The sequence below is a fragment of the Lissotriton vulgaris genome, chromosome 10 (assembly GCF_964263255.1).
Source record: "Lissotriton vulgaris chromosome 10, aLisVul1.2, whole genome shotgun sequence".
Lineage (NCBI taxonomy): Eukaryota > Metazoa > Chordata > Amphibia > Caudata > Salamandridae > Lissotriton > Lissotriton vulgaris.
Window position 1 is genome coordinate 564,345,859 of NC_141698.1, and position 16,065 is coordinate 564,361,923.

Here is a 16,065-nt window from a genome sequence, read left to right on the forward strand (position 1 = left end):
TTCAAGAAGATCCTCCTCCTAAATTAATGAGTGCTCTCCAAAACTAAAATTACCATCTCCTGCAATGTTATTTACAAATCTTGGAGGACAGATTTGGGATTTCTTGTGTTCGAGCAAGATCACAAGGGTTTCATTTCATAAATGTGCCCCGTCAACATTTGGCAGAGGCCCAGCGGTATCAGACATCTATTTGTACTACCTGCCATTACAGATGCTCCCTATAAATGAATGGCCCTTTGGTGGCAGGCATGATCCTGCAGAGAGGCATAAACTTGACAAGGTAGATGGAGCAGAAATGCTGGGGATGCTCTATTTCTCTGACGTTCCATCCACTCTTCGCTCATCAACCCAAATGACTATAGTTAGTTGGCACAAAGCGTTGAGATGGATTGGCTGGGACAATCCACTTACTAACTCCTTCCATGCTCATGACGAGCTGAGCTCGTCAAGAGCCACGGCGCTCCGGTGCTCATGACGAGCTCAGCTCGTCATGAGCCGTGGAACGCTCGCATGCGGGATTAATTCCCCTGCTGTACTGAGCGTTCCACGGGAACGGGTGTGGTCATGACGAGCTGAGCTCATCATGAGCACAGGAGCACCATGCCTCATGACGAGCTCAGCTCGTCATGAGCATGCGGGCGCCGTGCGCGCCCCCTCCCCCCCAGCACAGCGGGAAAATAACCCCCGCAGCGAAGGGGTTAAAGAAACTCCTCAGTGAATAAAGCTAGCAGTTAATCTTGAGGGATTCAGTTTGTGGGATTTAACAGATCTCTCCAAAACTGGTGACATCTGGAAGGAGTATCAAGACATCTGAGTATTTGAACATTGTACTTTGCCCTAAATAATGGAAAGTTGCACTAGTAACTGCAGATCAGACATGCATTTCACTGTCCCTTCATCACAACAGATTCACAAGCTGCGAGAACTGACAAACTGTCTGTTCGATGTTTGGTGAGAAGTCAAAGTAAATGGATAGACTGACAATCTCCTTCTATGGCAATAATTTCAGATCCGTAGCCAGCTGTTAGGAGCTTCAGAGTGTAGGCGGGCACATCACTAATGGAAGCTATCTTTAATGTCTTGCCAAACAGTCTTAGGTGTTCATTTTGATCTTTTACTGAGATTTGAGATTTATTGAGATGTCATGATCTAAAATGCTATTAAGTCTGAAACTGTTTTTCTTATTCCTGCATGATAATGTTGGCCAATGCAACCAGTGCTGTCACATGTCTTGTTTGCTCCTAACATCCACTGTGTGTAATATGTTGTGCCTTTAGTAGCAGACTGGCACATGGATCCAAGAGATGCAACCATATATACAATTAGGATTAGAAACCCAATAACAAATGTTGAAAGAATTTGAACTATACATAAAGCATTATTTCTAAAGAATAATAACCATTTAAAATATCATTAAACATCAAAGCATACCTGGGAAAGTAGGTAAAGAGATACTTGGGGACTTATACGTGGCCTCTCAGTCTAGAATTTAAAAAAAGGCAGAACTTGTATGAACAAATGTCTGAACACATTTAGGTTAAAATACTTAAACATATCACAGCACATTTGTCTCGCTCAATAGTAGTAATTTCCTCAAATTTCTGAAAACCAAAATAGAAACATCAAGTCAAACATGTCTTAAAGCACAAGTTACTACTTGTGTAACAATATATCTGTAAGAGACATTAGTTAGTGATAGATTCCTTGCCTTAGAATATCTCCAGGCGTCAGATTGGATCCGGAAAGTTCTGCTTAGCAGTACCCCTGTGCATCAGTGGATGGCGTCCTGCGGCTCCGCGTCCGTCACTGGTGTCGGCAGCGATGAGATGATGTCACGGAGAGTACTTAGACGGCATCCATGTGCGCTGATGTCACTTCTTTACACGACTTTCCGCGCCAAAAACGCAGTGCCATGCAAGATACTGATCATTGGTGCAAAAAACTAGGGCCCTGAAAGGGATGACCTTAACCCTAGAAATCAGTTCGCAGAACTGGGCGGATGGGTGGGGCGGTAAGGAATCTATCACTAACTAATGTCTCTTACAGATATATTGTTACACAAGTAGTAACTTGTGCATCTGTTAGAGACACGTTAGTGATCGATTCCTAACCTTAGAATAGATACCCCAGCAATACCAACCCCGGTGGTGGGTCTGCGAACAAATTAAACCAGAAAGTCACGGAGCACAGAACGGCCTAAGAAGCTGTCTCTCCGGACTGGACTGTCAAGGCTGTAGTGCTTGGTAAACGTGTGCAGCGAGGCCCACATAGCTGCCTGACAAATGTCCTGCAAGGGCACGCCACGTCCCAAGGCAGTAGTGGCTGCAGTCGCCCTGGTCGAATGGGCACTCAGCACCACAGGAGGCTCCTTCTTGGCCAAGGAGTAACATGCTTTGATGCACAAAACGACCCACCGAGAGATGGTCCGTTTGCGCATGGCTCAACCTTTTTTGGCGCCCATGTAGCCAAGAAAGAGCTGATCATCCACCCGGAACTGCTGTGTACGCTGCAGATAGAATGCGAGCACACATTTTGGGTCCAGACAGTGGAGCCTCTCCTCCTCCCTGGAAGGAGGCGGAAAGAAGGTGGGCAAAGTGATGGTCTACCCGATGAGGAAGGGTGTGACAACCTTAGGCTTAGAACCACCTTGTCCGGACAAATTGAAAGGAAAGGAGGTTTGGAAGAAAGAGCCTGGAGCTCACTCACTCACTCTTCTGGCAGAGGTGATAGCTACCAGGAAAACAGTCTTTAAAGTGAGAAGACGTAAGGGACAGTTATGAAGAGGCTCAAAGGGAGCGCACATCAAAAAAGTCAAAACAAGATTCAAGTCCCACTGAGGCATTATGAAAGGCACAGGTCTGATCTGACTGGTCTGACCACCACATTATCACATTCTTCATCAATGAAAAAGTGAAATCTAACCTGGTTCAATCCACCAGATCAAAGGTCTGGAAGAGAGACTTAAAGAAACTCAATCCCAACTCAATACCCTCCCCCAGCTACAATCTTCTTCTACCCCCTACCGGCACTGCTGACATACAGGTTCTCACCGACCACTACCTCAAGTCGATGACCTCTATTATCAACGAGGTTGCCCCCCTTCAGTTAAAGAGAGTTTCCTCTAAAATCTCCAAACCATGGTACGACGGGCTGCTTAATGAGGATAGACGAGCTATGAGACTGGCGGAACGCAATTGGAGATCAGTCCCTTCAGTTATGCACCTCAAAACACTAAAGAAAAAAAGAAAAGCATACTTTAGAAAAATCAAACTTTCGAAAGCAGCTTTCTTTAGCCACCAGCTTGACCAAGCCAGAAACTGACCAAAAAAACTGTTCGAGCTAATCAAAACTCAATCCAGGGATGGACCTCAAAGACTTCAAAACACCTCTAGTACACTACCGTCCTGTGAAGAATTCTCTACTTTCTTTAATCTAAAGACAGACAACATCAGGAAAGATCTCCTCACTGATCTAAGCCTTTACTCTAACCCCCACAGCAAAATGCCCCTCTATCTAAAAAACAATGCTTTGTGGTCATCCTTCGAAACTTACTCGGAAGAAACTATTGGCAAGATCCTAAGTACACTGAAGCCCTCCAATCACCTCACTGATCCTCTACCCGCAAACGCTTTAAAGGACTTTATCCCATTGCTTCTCCCGCTCTGGACCAAAATCATTAATAGCTCACTTCAACATGGATGCATTCCGGCCTACCTCAAAGTGGGACAGGTATCGCCCATACTAAAGAAACCCACAGCAGACCCCCCTAACTGAACAACTATCGCCCTATCACCAATATCCCTACCTTGGCCAAACTCTTAGAAAAATGTGTACACCTCCAACTGACAAAACACATCGAGCACTTTCACCTCCTCAACTCACACCAATCAGGCTTCCGAGCAGGCCACATTACGGAATCAGCCGTGACACACTTAATTGATGACGTGCTTCAAATTCTTGATCAGAACAGTATTTGCCTCCTCATCCTTCTCGACCTCTCATCAGCCTTTGATATGGTCAAACACGAGAACTTACTCGATCTGCTGAATCTTAGAAAGGGTATATCAGGGACAGTAGTCAAGTGGTTTACCTCCTTTCTGCATAACCGGACTCAGAAATTCAAGATTAACAATACTATGTCCACACCAGTTCCTGTAACACTAGGTGTCCAACAAGGATCCTCCCTATCCCCTACTTTGTACGCAGACGATACCCAGCTGTACCTTACAATGCACACCCCTGAAAACATCAAACTACTCAACACAACGCTTAGGAACACACAGACTTGGCTGGCAGAGAATCATCTCAAACTTAACGCTCTAAAAACGGAATTCCTCCTAATAGCACCTCCCACCAAAGCCCCCATCACTCAGGCCTGGCTTAATAATCTCACTGCACTCAACGTTCAGCCTACTATCGTGGACTCAGCGAAATCTTTAGGCATAACCCTCGAATGCAATCTCAATATGTATCATCATATCAGTAATGCAACAAAGGGAGCTAATTTCCAAATCAACACATTGCGAAAGCTGAAACCTTTCCTCCCTGCTAATGACTTCAGAACTGCAGTCCAAGCCCTAGTTATCCCTCGAGTGGATTATGGAAGTTTCGCCCTCTGTGGCCTCCCCATATCGACAACCGCACCATTAAAAGCCTCTATTAATGCTGCAGCCAGACTTATCACGGGCTCAAAGAAACGCTCACACATCTCTCCCGACTTAAAATCCTTAAACTGGCTGCCATACGAAGCTAGAATACACCTGAAAATCGCATGCATGACACACAAGGCTATACACCACAACTCCCCCAGTTACCTCGCTCAGAAATTGACAATCTGGGGTGGCTCAAGAGCCACAAGAAGCGCAGAAAGTCTTCTTTTGAAACCTCAAAGATTCCACAATCAAAAAACATATAAACACTCCTTCTCAGGGATGGCGCCCAGGATCTGGAATGCCCTTACTCCAGAAATCAGCCTTATCTCATCCAGGGCATCCTTCAAAAAAGAAGTAAAATCTCTCTTCTTAGCTAAATTCACATGAATTTAGACTAAAGAAATCTTGTCATTCATTATTTTTTTCCTTCAATGACTATGTACAGCTGACCACCTATGCACTGTTGCTACCTTACCTTGTTTCTATTGTTTAACCATTTGCTCATCTTTGCACAAAATGACTTACTTATTACTCCTTTGTCTTTTTATCCTATTTGTGTGTAAAGCGCTCTGATATCCGTAAGGATCTTGGTCGCGCTCTATAAAACTTTCACCAAAAAAATAATAATAAAAAGAGAAGGCTGATCTGGAAGCCATAGAAAGGTGGAGATGGCCGAAAGATAACCTTCGATAGTGCCCAGAGCAGAGCCCTACTGGGCCAAAGATAGAAGGAACAGAAAGACCTCAGAAAGAGGGGCAGAAAGGGGATCCACAGCCTTTGCTGTGCACCATGCTACAAAAATGTTCCACCTGCAGGCGTATACCGTTTTGGTGGAGCGACGCCTGGTTGCCAGAATGACATCACAGACTTCGGGAGGAAGATTGAAAGTTGCCAACTGTCGCCGCTCAATCTCCACGCATGGAGGTTGAGGCTGGCCAGGTTCGGGTGAAGGACCGTCCCCTGTCACTGCGACAAGATCCTCCCGAAGAGGCAGACGGATAGGGAGATCGACACTCATACTGAGTAGCTCGGGATACCATACTCTCAGAGCCCAGTCCGCAGCCACAAGAATGACTTGAGCCCGGTCGTGCCTGACTTTCTTCAGCACTCTGAGCAGAGGTGGTATAGGCGGAAAGGCATACAACAGACCGCAACTCCTCTCGCAACGAAAAGTGTCTCCAAACGAGTGCCGCCTTGGAAATTCCAATGCACAGAACTGATGACATTGCGCATTCTCTTCAGTGATGAGCAGATCTAACCAAGGCTCTCCCCACTGCTGAAAGAGACCATGTGCCACGTCAGAGTGCAGACGCCATTCGTGATCCATCAAGCACCGGCGGCTGAGTTCATCCGCCCCGGCGTTCAGCGAACCTGCCAGGTGTTGAACCACCAAGGTGATGCCTTGATGTTCCAGCCATGTCCAGAGGTGTAGAGCCTCTTGACAAAGGATCCAGGACCCCTCCCGCCCTGTTTGTTGCAATACCAAATGGCGGTGGTGTTGTCCGTGAACACCTGCACTACACTTCCCCGGACAGAAGGAAGGAATGCCTTCAGTGCAAGTCAAATCGCCCGCAGCTCCAGGAGGTTGATATGTAATCAGGACTCCACCGGAGACCAGATGCCTCTGATCTCCACCTCTCCCAAGTGCCCTCCCCATCCCAGGAGGGACGCATCCGTCACCACAGTGTGCTCCGTTTGGGGAAGGGAGAGGGATCTGCCACTGACCCAATCGCGGTTCGTGAGCCACCACTGCAACTGTCGAGCAGCGACCTCCGAGATCTGAACATGATCGGAGAGGTTGTCCTGATGTTGGAGCCACTGGAACTTCAGGTCCCACTGCAGAGCCCGCATATGCCATCTGGCATGTGTTACCAGCAGGATGCAGGAGGCCATAAGGCCCAGAAGCTGGAGAGTCATCCTGACCGAAACCCGGGATATAGGCTGAAAGATCGGAATCATAGCCTGAATATCTCGGACTCACTGCTCAGAAGGATAAATCCGAAACAGCGTTGAATCCAGAACCGCTCCGATGAATGGGAAATTCTGAGAGGGACTTCGATGCGACTTCGGCACGTTGATGGAGAACCCCAGCAAATGTAGGCGGTCGGCCATAGTCTGGAGGTGGTGGAGGCCCAAGGGGAGCACTGCAAACTGATAATGCTCCTGGCCTACCGTGAACCGCAGGTATCGCCGGTGGGCCGGAAGGATGGGAATGTGAAAATAGGCGTCCTGAAAGTCCAATGCTACCATCCTGTCTCCAGGGTCGAGGGCAGCCAGGACCTGAGTCAGAACTTTGAATTTCTCCTTCCGGAGGTAGTGATTGACATACCGGCGGTCCAAGATGGGACGCAGGCCCCCCTTGCCCTTCTTGGGGACCCAAAAGTAGTGGGAATAACAAACACTCCCTACTTCCTGATCGGGAATCCACTCCGATGGTACCGAGGTGGAATGGGTGGAGGGGAGGAATGAAAGGGAAGGGAGTAACCCCAGCAGATTATCTGCAGCACCCACTTGTCTGATGTAATTTTGTGCCAGTGGTGGTGGCGGACCCTGCCACCCACCGGCGTGGGGTGCTCCCTGAAGCTCGGATTAGGAAGGCTTGGAGGTGGAAACAGCAGGGGTAGAGGAGGATTGACCCGCACGCTGGTTCCCAGATCCACCCCACTGCGGAAGCCGCAGCCGCGCTGAGGCTGGGTCTGCACAGGCTTGTTGGAGGAGTGTGCCTGGGTGCCTCTGCCCTGGCCACGAAAGAAACTAAACCCAGGAGTGGCAGGGTTCTGTCATATAGCTATTTATTTTCTATATACTGTGTTAAGTTAGCATGAGCTTATTAAATGTTTAAACGCCATTTTTCCTTTTGCTTCATTTTGCACACGACACATAATTGTTGTTTTAGCTTTCAACCCAGAAGAGCTTCGTGATTTACTTGAGAAATAATATGTTATTGCTCTGATATCAGTTTTGCTTGGTACACTGTCTGCACAGTGAGTGCTGAAGGCTCCAAGGATAACTCGACAAAGTGTTGGTGTGAGGTCTGATCTTCGCACCTCCATAGACACAACACACATGCTGCTGCCAAAATCTGGCTCTAAGCGGGTTTTATATTGTTGTGCTGAAAACACACAAGACACACTTGATGTTGCTTCGCATTCAGGAGAACTGGTGGAAGATGATGTGATCCTCTGCCACTGAGATTTTGAGGTATGGGCCCGCCCTGCTAAAACCCAAATGAGACCTTCATAGATATAAATATACTATGCTAAATAGGGAGGGTGAGAATTAGGTATTGTTAATTCCTATTCATTACAGCATCTTAGTATGCTGTCACCGTTCGCCTTTTATGGACTGATAACTATGCTGATAACTTTGTTGCTTATAATATGTTTGCTTGTATTATATAAGATACTGCGTTTGAGAACCCTGCGTTAGTAAATAAATATTTCAAATATTCACGTGTCCTCATTTACTCCACGTTCTGGTTTGAAATGATTATATAGCGAAAGAGTGTTCATGTGTTCCACGATACCCAAGGTAATCTAAGTTCATGTTCTGGTTTGTCTAAGCATTGGGAGATTGTTATGACCAATGAGACACTGTAGCTAGCTCGGTAAGGGAATTTTGGGTACTGAGGAGAGTTTTGGGCCATCCTAATTCACCAAGGTTCCAGGTCTCTATGCACAGTTCTGTAGGAGAACGGAATTCCCGCTACAGTTCTTCACAGAAAGACCCAAGGACTTGGCCGTGGCCCGCGAGTCCTTAATCGCCATAGAGGCGGGAGCCATCAAAGGGCGTGAGCGAGCCCTGGACATCGGGCGAGAACCCAGTTGAACGCACCAGGAGTGGCGCCGCAACATCAGTCGTGGAAATTGCCCTGCCCAATGAATCAGCAGTGTCCAAACCACACCTGATGGCAAACTTAGGCGCATCCTTCCCCACAGCAATCGCCTGGGAAAGAACAGCCTGGACCTCCTCAGAACACTGAGGCAAGACTTGAGGAACGGAATCCCACACTGAATGGGTGTAACGGCCTACCGCAGCCCCAAGCTGGCCGAGGAGAAAAACCTCTTACCAAATTGGTCCAGCCTTTTAGAGTCCTTATCCGGCAGAGCCGTAGGAAAGGCACTCTGCGACGTCGAGGCCTGAATGACCAGGCTCTCAGGCGTGAGTGGTCAGAAAGGCAGGATCACCAGGCGCCGGGCGGTGACACCTGGCGACGTTTTTATCTACTTGCGTCCCGTGGCCAGCCGCAACCAAGTGCCCAAGAGGACTTTGGTAAGGGCCTCATTGAAAGGGAGAAGCGCTTGAAAGCCACCGTAGGGATGTCGAGATTGAGAGCCTCCGCAGCTCGACGGAGCACCACGGTGTAGGAAGCACCCTACTCCATAGTAGGCAGAGGAGAGGCAAACTCCGGGTCAGAAGAAACATCGAGTTCGCCCGCGTCTTCCAGGTCGTCCACCCAGTCCTGCCCGGAGTCACATTGCCAGGCAAGAGGGTCCTCGGACCCGTCCCAGTCGTCATCCGCCTCTGGCGTAGAGGCAGCCGGGCACGGCAGCAGAGCCAGAGAAGGGATGAACGGCGTCGGGAACGGCACCGGGCGGGGCCGGGCCAGATCTGCCTCCCAATTCGGATCCCATGCCGGAACAAAATGGTCCGAGAACCGGGGCAGGGGTGGGATAAATGGCACCCATTGCGGCGCCGGGAGTGGAGCAGAGGGCTGTGCCGCAGCCAGCGAAGATGAACCTCATGGCGCCGAAGCCAGAAGCGCAGGCGCCGGTGGCGGAGCCGCAGGGCCAGCAGGATCTGGACACGGGACCGCATGGCCCGAAGGCGCGCCAGTGGGAGCCCGAGGCCTATAGAGGCGGTCCAAGGCAGCAAGAAACTCTTGCATCTGTTCGGGAGTCGCCGACGGGCCCGGGTATGGCGGGTAGGCTGTGGGACTCCCAGGCTCCAGAGGAGCCGCAGGGGCAGAGCCCCTATTCCCCTCATCCACCTCCGAGGAGCGACGTCTGAGAGTGAACACGGTTCTTCGACTTCTTTTTATGGCGTCGCTTCCCGGAATCCGAGGGTGAAGACTTGGAATGACCCCTGGACCCAGAGCGGCAGTGTGATGAATGCCGAAGCTCCAGTAATTTCTGCCGCCGCTCCCGCCAGGCCTTCGGGGCCATGGCTCGACAGTCCCGGCAGGCCCGGGAGTTGTGATCTGTCTCCGGGCAGTAGAGGCACACATCGTGGGGGTCAACCATCGACATATTACGGCGGCACTCCCCCACAAGGCTTAAAGCCAGGCATCTCTACGTGCACCAGGAGAAAAAAGGGTGAGATAAATGTCTCGAAATAGCAGTCAAAAAGTGACTAAGGCACGTGCTCAATCCGGATCTGCGCTTGCTGGAGCGGAAAAAGAAAGAACTGACGTTCGCGCGCATGGGTGGCACATAAGTACTCTCTGTGACGTCATCTCAGCGCCGACGTCAGTGACAGATGCGGAGCCGCAGGACGCCACCTACTGACGGGCAGGGATACTGCTAAGCAAAACTTTCTGGAACCAGTCTGACACCTGGGGATATTCTAAGGTAAGACATCTATCACCAACGTGTCTCTTTCAGATATACTTTATTAATAATAGGCTAATGAGAAGAGAAGTCGCAGACATGTGAATCACGACAATATATCTCAGAATGAAACATAAAAAACTAAATGTGCTCAGTGGAATACTTGGATTAATCATAACTAGTGGAATTAGGCTTGCTAGCAATCCGGTTGTTTTTTTTGCCCACAGTAAATGTTTAAAATAGGACTAAATATGTAAATCAGTTGTGATCCCACCTCTTAAAGGAGCTGTCCAGATGAAATTGCTTTAAATCAGGAAAAAGGAACTATTAGGTTAGATTTTATCTTATTGAGCCACGTTTGTGAGGTGCCGCTGGTACTTTAGAAAGAGTAGGCAAACTTTATCTGGGGGATGAAGCTCTCCAGCAATGGCTAGAAGAAAGCCATCTTTTAGCATGGAATGAGGGGTGTACTTCCCATGTTAAACGTCCATAGTTCACATTTAAAAAACCTGTCCCACCTCTTTTTATAGCTGTTGCACAAAGTTGCACAAATGTTTGAACACTCTCGCGCTTTTGATATATACATTAGTTGTTGAATTTTATTTTAGCTTCTTTATGTTGAAATATCGCAAAGGAGGTCTTCTTTAATTCGCTTTTGGAATTAAAGATATTATTGAAATCTCATTATGGAATTCAGAGCCCTGGTGCTTTTTAGTATGTGACACAGATTCAAAGTGGGTATTAGTGACAAATTTGCACTGAGGCCTGGGCATAACGCAGCCTGATCAGAAGCTAACATTCACACTTGGGGGCTGGCTGCAACTACTCTCTCTCAGCGCTTAGAGACCTGCTGGTATTAAGCGCTTTATAAATTGCAATTAACATTCATGTTTGGGGGGGGGGGCTTTAGGTCATCGATGTTGTAATAAGGGAGACACATTTCATACTTCAATGATTACCAAAAGTTCCTATTTTGGAAAAACACCGTGCAATAATTGGCCCACATACTAGGTGCACAACATGCAAATCTTTCTTTAACAGATTAATGCTGCAAAAGTACGCTACATTTAGGACGCCACAAATGCAATCTTATGAACTAAGCAGATCATAAATTAACCTCCTAGTTTCAGCAACTAAAACTGACTTAGCTAAGCATTAGCACTAATGATAAAAGAGTAATGAAAACAAGCAATGCACTCTGTTACTTACTTCATCCTCATTTACTAGTGAATACACGTACAGAGGCAAGAATAGCCTGTTCAATAAGTGGTCAGTTAACACATCATTTAGAAATTCACAGTTGATGATGAGGATATCATTCAGGTAATGCAGATGATCAAGATGTTCTGCTACCAAGTCACTTAGTTTGCCTCTATTTCGATGTCTGTAAAAGAAAGAAAAGTAAAGCTTATGAAGAGATTCCTTCGTTTAAGAAAACATGGCAAGTGTCATATTTATTCTTCCAATGTGCGTGCTTCCCTCGGACAGAATGGAAACAAACGAATAGCTCTCTCATTAATAGTTCTATAAGTATACATAAAAATTAACAATTAGGGAATATAGAATAATGGCTACACCACCTCACCCCCCATAGCTTTGAATCTGCAAACAATTTCACATTGAGCAAATGCAAGTATTATTTTGACTAGTTTTCCAGCATGTGGTCTGAAATGCTTTTAGACTAGATAGATACATCTCTGCTGCTCAAATATAATTCCGGATTTTTTCGTCACTTCTGGCATTATCCCTCGATTCGAGTTAAAATGCCAAACAAAATAAAGATACTCTCCATGCATATTAGACTTAATCACCAACAAGAACCTTACGTTTCATTTTTCCGTTAGAAACTGAATTATGACACACTAGTGCCTCCATTTTGGAGAGCACAAGTGATACTGATTTCTCCTTAATTTTTTGTCATAATTTACAGGCCGTGCCTAGGCTACAAAAGTAAGGCTGCACCACAGACGTGCTGAAGGAATGCCCATTTTCGCCTGTCCACACATCGACGAAGCACTGGACCAGGGATGAGGCTGGTTTTTTACCACCTATTCTCTTCACCTCAGCAAACAAGTAAGCAGGCAAGGAACTTATTTGAAACCACTGGAATTCCTCACTGAGCAATATCAAGTCAGACTGTGTAAACATTTTCCCCGAATCCTTTGAATTTTTAACTCACAATACAATTTACCCCTCCACTACTTTTGATCATTTTAATCCTGCTCCCCCATCTATAGATAATTTCCATTTCGCTTAGGGTGTACAAAATACAACTCTGTCACCACACACCCGCTGTATTAGTAAGGCCTGTATTGTCCTGTTGTTTAGTCAACACAAGGTCAATATTGAAACATGCTTTCGAGATAAGAAATCTTCAGCTTTAATTTAATTTAGACATTACCTATATCATCAAAATCCGTCTTAAAAGTGGAACCTGCTCGGATTACGCGATTAGGACTTCCTATCATATCAAGCTGACTAGCTGGTGGCAGTGTGGCAGTCATTTTTAGTGCTGCCCTCTCCATTTCCAAGTCAGTTTTCTGACACAGAATTTCTGTCTCTCACCCTCTCCATGACTTCTGATTTGTCTACTCAACAATCCAGCAATTCCTGACTATCTCTTCCCTCTCGAAAACCATGGGATCAGTAGTTGGTGAATAAGATGGTGGATCAAGGTTGCCCATCTGGTCCTTAAACATAAGTTGGAAATGAGCCACCCATTCCTTTTCCGTTATGTGAGAGCCAAGAGTATTACTTTGATCTTCAAAGGACAGTGGTCTGTTTACAATGCCCCAGAACCGTGAGCCATTCCTGAGCGTGCTTGCCTCCACCAGCTCCCTCCATGTTTCCTCCTTGATTACACTTTTAAGTTTAGCTAGGGCCAGTTTATATCCTTTCCGGCAAGCCTGAATGTGTGTAGGAATCCTCGGCAAGTTTTTCAAAGCCTCCCTTAACTTACATGCTGCTTGCGAACAGGAGCAATCAAACCATTTCGGGTTAGAATTAGGGACCATACAGGCTTGACCCCTCATAAGTTCTCACGCTTTACATGAAATGACGCTAAAGGCAAGGTTATGGGAGGGGCCTTACTGCAGAGGTTATCTTCATGGGCAGAGGATGGTAACATCATTTCCAATACTCAATATGGATTCAGGGCAGGGAAGTCTACGATGGCCCAATGTCTAAATTTGTACTTGATCCTTGGCAAGTACACAGTGGCCCGTCTAGGTACAATCTACATGGCCTTCATGGACTTATCGTCCGCGTTTGACAGTGTCAACCGGGTCGAGCTGTGGCAGTCCATGAGGGCCATGAGGGTTGAGGCCCCTATTGTGGACTTTCTGATGGACATGCATTGAGAAACGAAGACAAACAGATATTCACAGGATCTCCGGGTCTCCAGGGAATTTGATATTGAGAGAGGGGTGAGGTAGGGCTGCATCCTGGCACCTTTCTTGTTTAATCACGTTCAAGTTCAAGAATAGCTTTATTCGACTGTAAAAAAAGCAATCGTAAAAGCATACATATTAAAAAGTATTCATACTTCAATTGATTTTACAGTGTCATCAAGTTAAAAAGTGGGAAAAATGGAATATAAAAACATTAACAACAATTCAAAAATGAAGAATTTCCATTTAAGGCGACCGCATGGTACATAAAGTGCTCTGCATGATCATAGACTTTCTGTGATATACCACTTTTTTTCAGGAAGACTGTAGTTATTAGAACCCCTCGTTCATTATCCAAGTATTGTATACTTAGCAAGGCCGGGCGACATTGGTGCAAACCCATTGGTCTAAAAAAGGGCAGTAAGTTCCCGCACCTGATAAATGCATAAAATTTGCAAAATAAGAAAACATGCATGGTGCTTTGGGGCGACATCATCACAGGGACAAGGCTGCAAATAACGCGACCAGTCATTTACAGTTGGGAAGCTAACCAATCTATGAAAGATTCCCAACCTGAAGCGGGATAATAAGAATCTATCATAGTTACCAGGAACACAAACCAAATAGGGTTGAATATTAAAAACAGTTAATATCAGTTGATGTTGCAGGACAGTTGGTTTTAAGATCTCCGTTGTTGTTCTTACAGTGTCTAACAGAGTCAAGCCCTCTCTCCTCAGATCCTTTCTAGAAATGGCTGAGATAGTAAGAGGATTTAGAAAGTATTCAGGTTTGCCAAGGTCCTTGAAAAACCTGAACACGTAGCTCAGCCATGGAATCCTCATAGCTCCCTCAAGTTTCAAAATATCTGTCATGATATCACTATTCAGCTTGGCTTCATCTTTGGTCCACAGCCTGTGCCATAAAAGCACAGGCTCAAGCTTAATCAAATCGGATATAAATGTAAGGCCTAATTCTGCATGGCAGATATTACTTGAGGTACCATTAGGTACAGCAAGTATGTATTTCAGGAAAGAGTTTTCAACTACCTGGATGGGAGTCTGGCCTGTGAAACCCCACACCCCGCTCCCATAAATTGCAGCGGATACACATTTAGCTTTGAAGATCTTAATTAACTCAACAGGTGGTCTTATACCTAGCTTTTTGGCAAAAGGTTTAAGGGCTGCAGTAGAACGTACCATCGCAATTTCTTGGCTGCTACTGCCTGCACCCATGACTCATTCTGAGCAAATAAAATACCTAAATATGAAAATTGCTTAGATATCTCAAGCTTCTGTCCTGCAATAAAAATGGCCTTTTTGGTCTTAATGTTCTTACCACAGCGCATGATGAATGTTTTAGAGGAGTTTACCCTTAACCCCAGATCTTTCATGAAAAGGGTAAAACTATCCACGGTGCGCTGAAGACCCACTTGAGTACGAGACATTAACACGGCATTGTCTGCGTACAAAAGGGCCGGAATTGGACGGCCGTCTACGCACGGGGAATCTGAACTCTCTCTGCACAAAACTCCCTCCAAACCATTTATATACAAGTTAAAAAGGAATGGAGCCAGTACACAACCCTGCCTGACTCCACTCCTAATTGGGATTTTGGCAGTGCATTCCCCCGTCAGGCCGTAACAAACGCGAGCTGATGCGTCATTATAAAAACGTTTAAGAAAATAAATAATATTTTCATCAACACCTTTTTGTCTCAGTAAGGACCACAATTTAGAATGAATCAAACAATCAAATGCGGCAGAGAGGTCCACAAAGGCCAGGAATAAATTCCCTTTCCTGGCCCTTGTGTACTTCCCCACCAGCATCAGAAGGTTTAGGCCCTGCTCTACTGTTCCCAGACCAGACCGGAAACCATATAGCAAATCTGATAAAAGTATTACAACAGATAGGATAGAATTATCAGCAGCCCAGTCCAGAAGACGGTCCAAAATTATCCGTCCAGCTACCTTTGTAAAAGAATCCAACAGGGAGATAGGTCTATAACAACCCAGGTCGTGCCTATAACAACCCAGGTCGTGTCTATCCCCTTTTTTATAAATGGGCACAATTATAGACTCCACCCAGGTAGCCAAGAAACCTGTGGTACAGCTTGCATTGAGCACCTGGACCAGAAGGGGAGCACAGAGGTATGATAGACTTAAAGATATCTATAGGGACACCATACGGGCCAGGAGCCTTACCAACCTGACTGGCGTGAAGAGCTTTTTCCACCTGGTCCATAGTGAACACCAGATTCCTTGAGCTGGAGTAGGGTATAGGTGTACAGAGGGAAGGCGATGTTTCCTCTCCCTCGTATACCTTAGAAAAATGCCCAACCCAGTCTGCCTCTGGGATTGCGATCTCTATTTTTGGACCGGTTTCATCCACTAAGAATGGGGTTCTAATAATCTTCCAGAAGCCGGCACTATCATTATTTACCGAAGCTTCATGCAAAGCTTCCCATGCCTCTCCTTTT

General features: G+C 46.3%; 1 protein-coding gene across 4 annotated transcripts in view; it reads right to left on the reverse strand.

Annotated features, from left to right (window-relative positions):
- The window catches only part of CLEC16A (C-type lectin domain containing 16A), a 704,284-nt gene that overhangs the window by 552,454 nt on the left and 135,765 nt on the right, over positions 1 to 16,065 (reverse strand). For all 4 annotated transcript variants that reach the window (XM_086941416.1, XM_086941414.1, XM_086941413.1 and 1 more), the window contains exons 7-8: positions 11,411 to 11,585; positions 1,432 to 1,482 (exon numbers count right to left, since the gene is read on the reverse strand). In XM_086941416.1, coding sequence (XP_086797542.1) covers positions 1,432 to 1,482; positions 11,411 to 11,585 — 226 coding nt within the window. The remainder of the gene's footprint in view (positions 1 to 1,431; positions 1,483 to 11,410; positions 11,586 to 16,065) is intronic.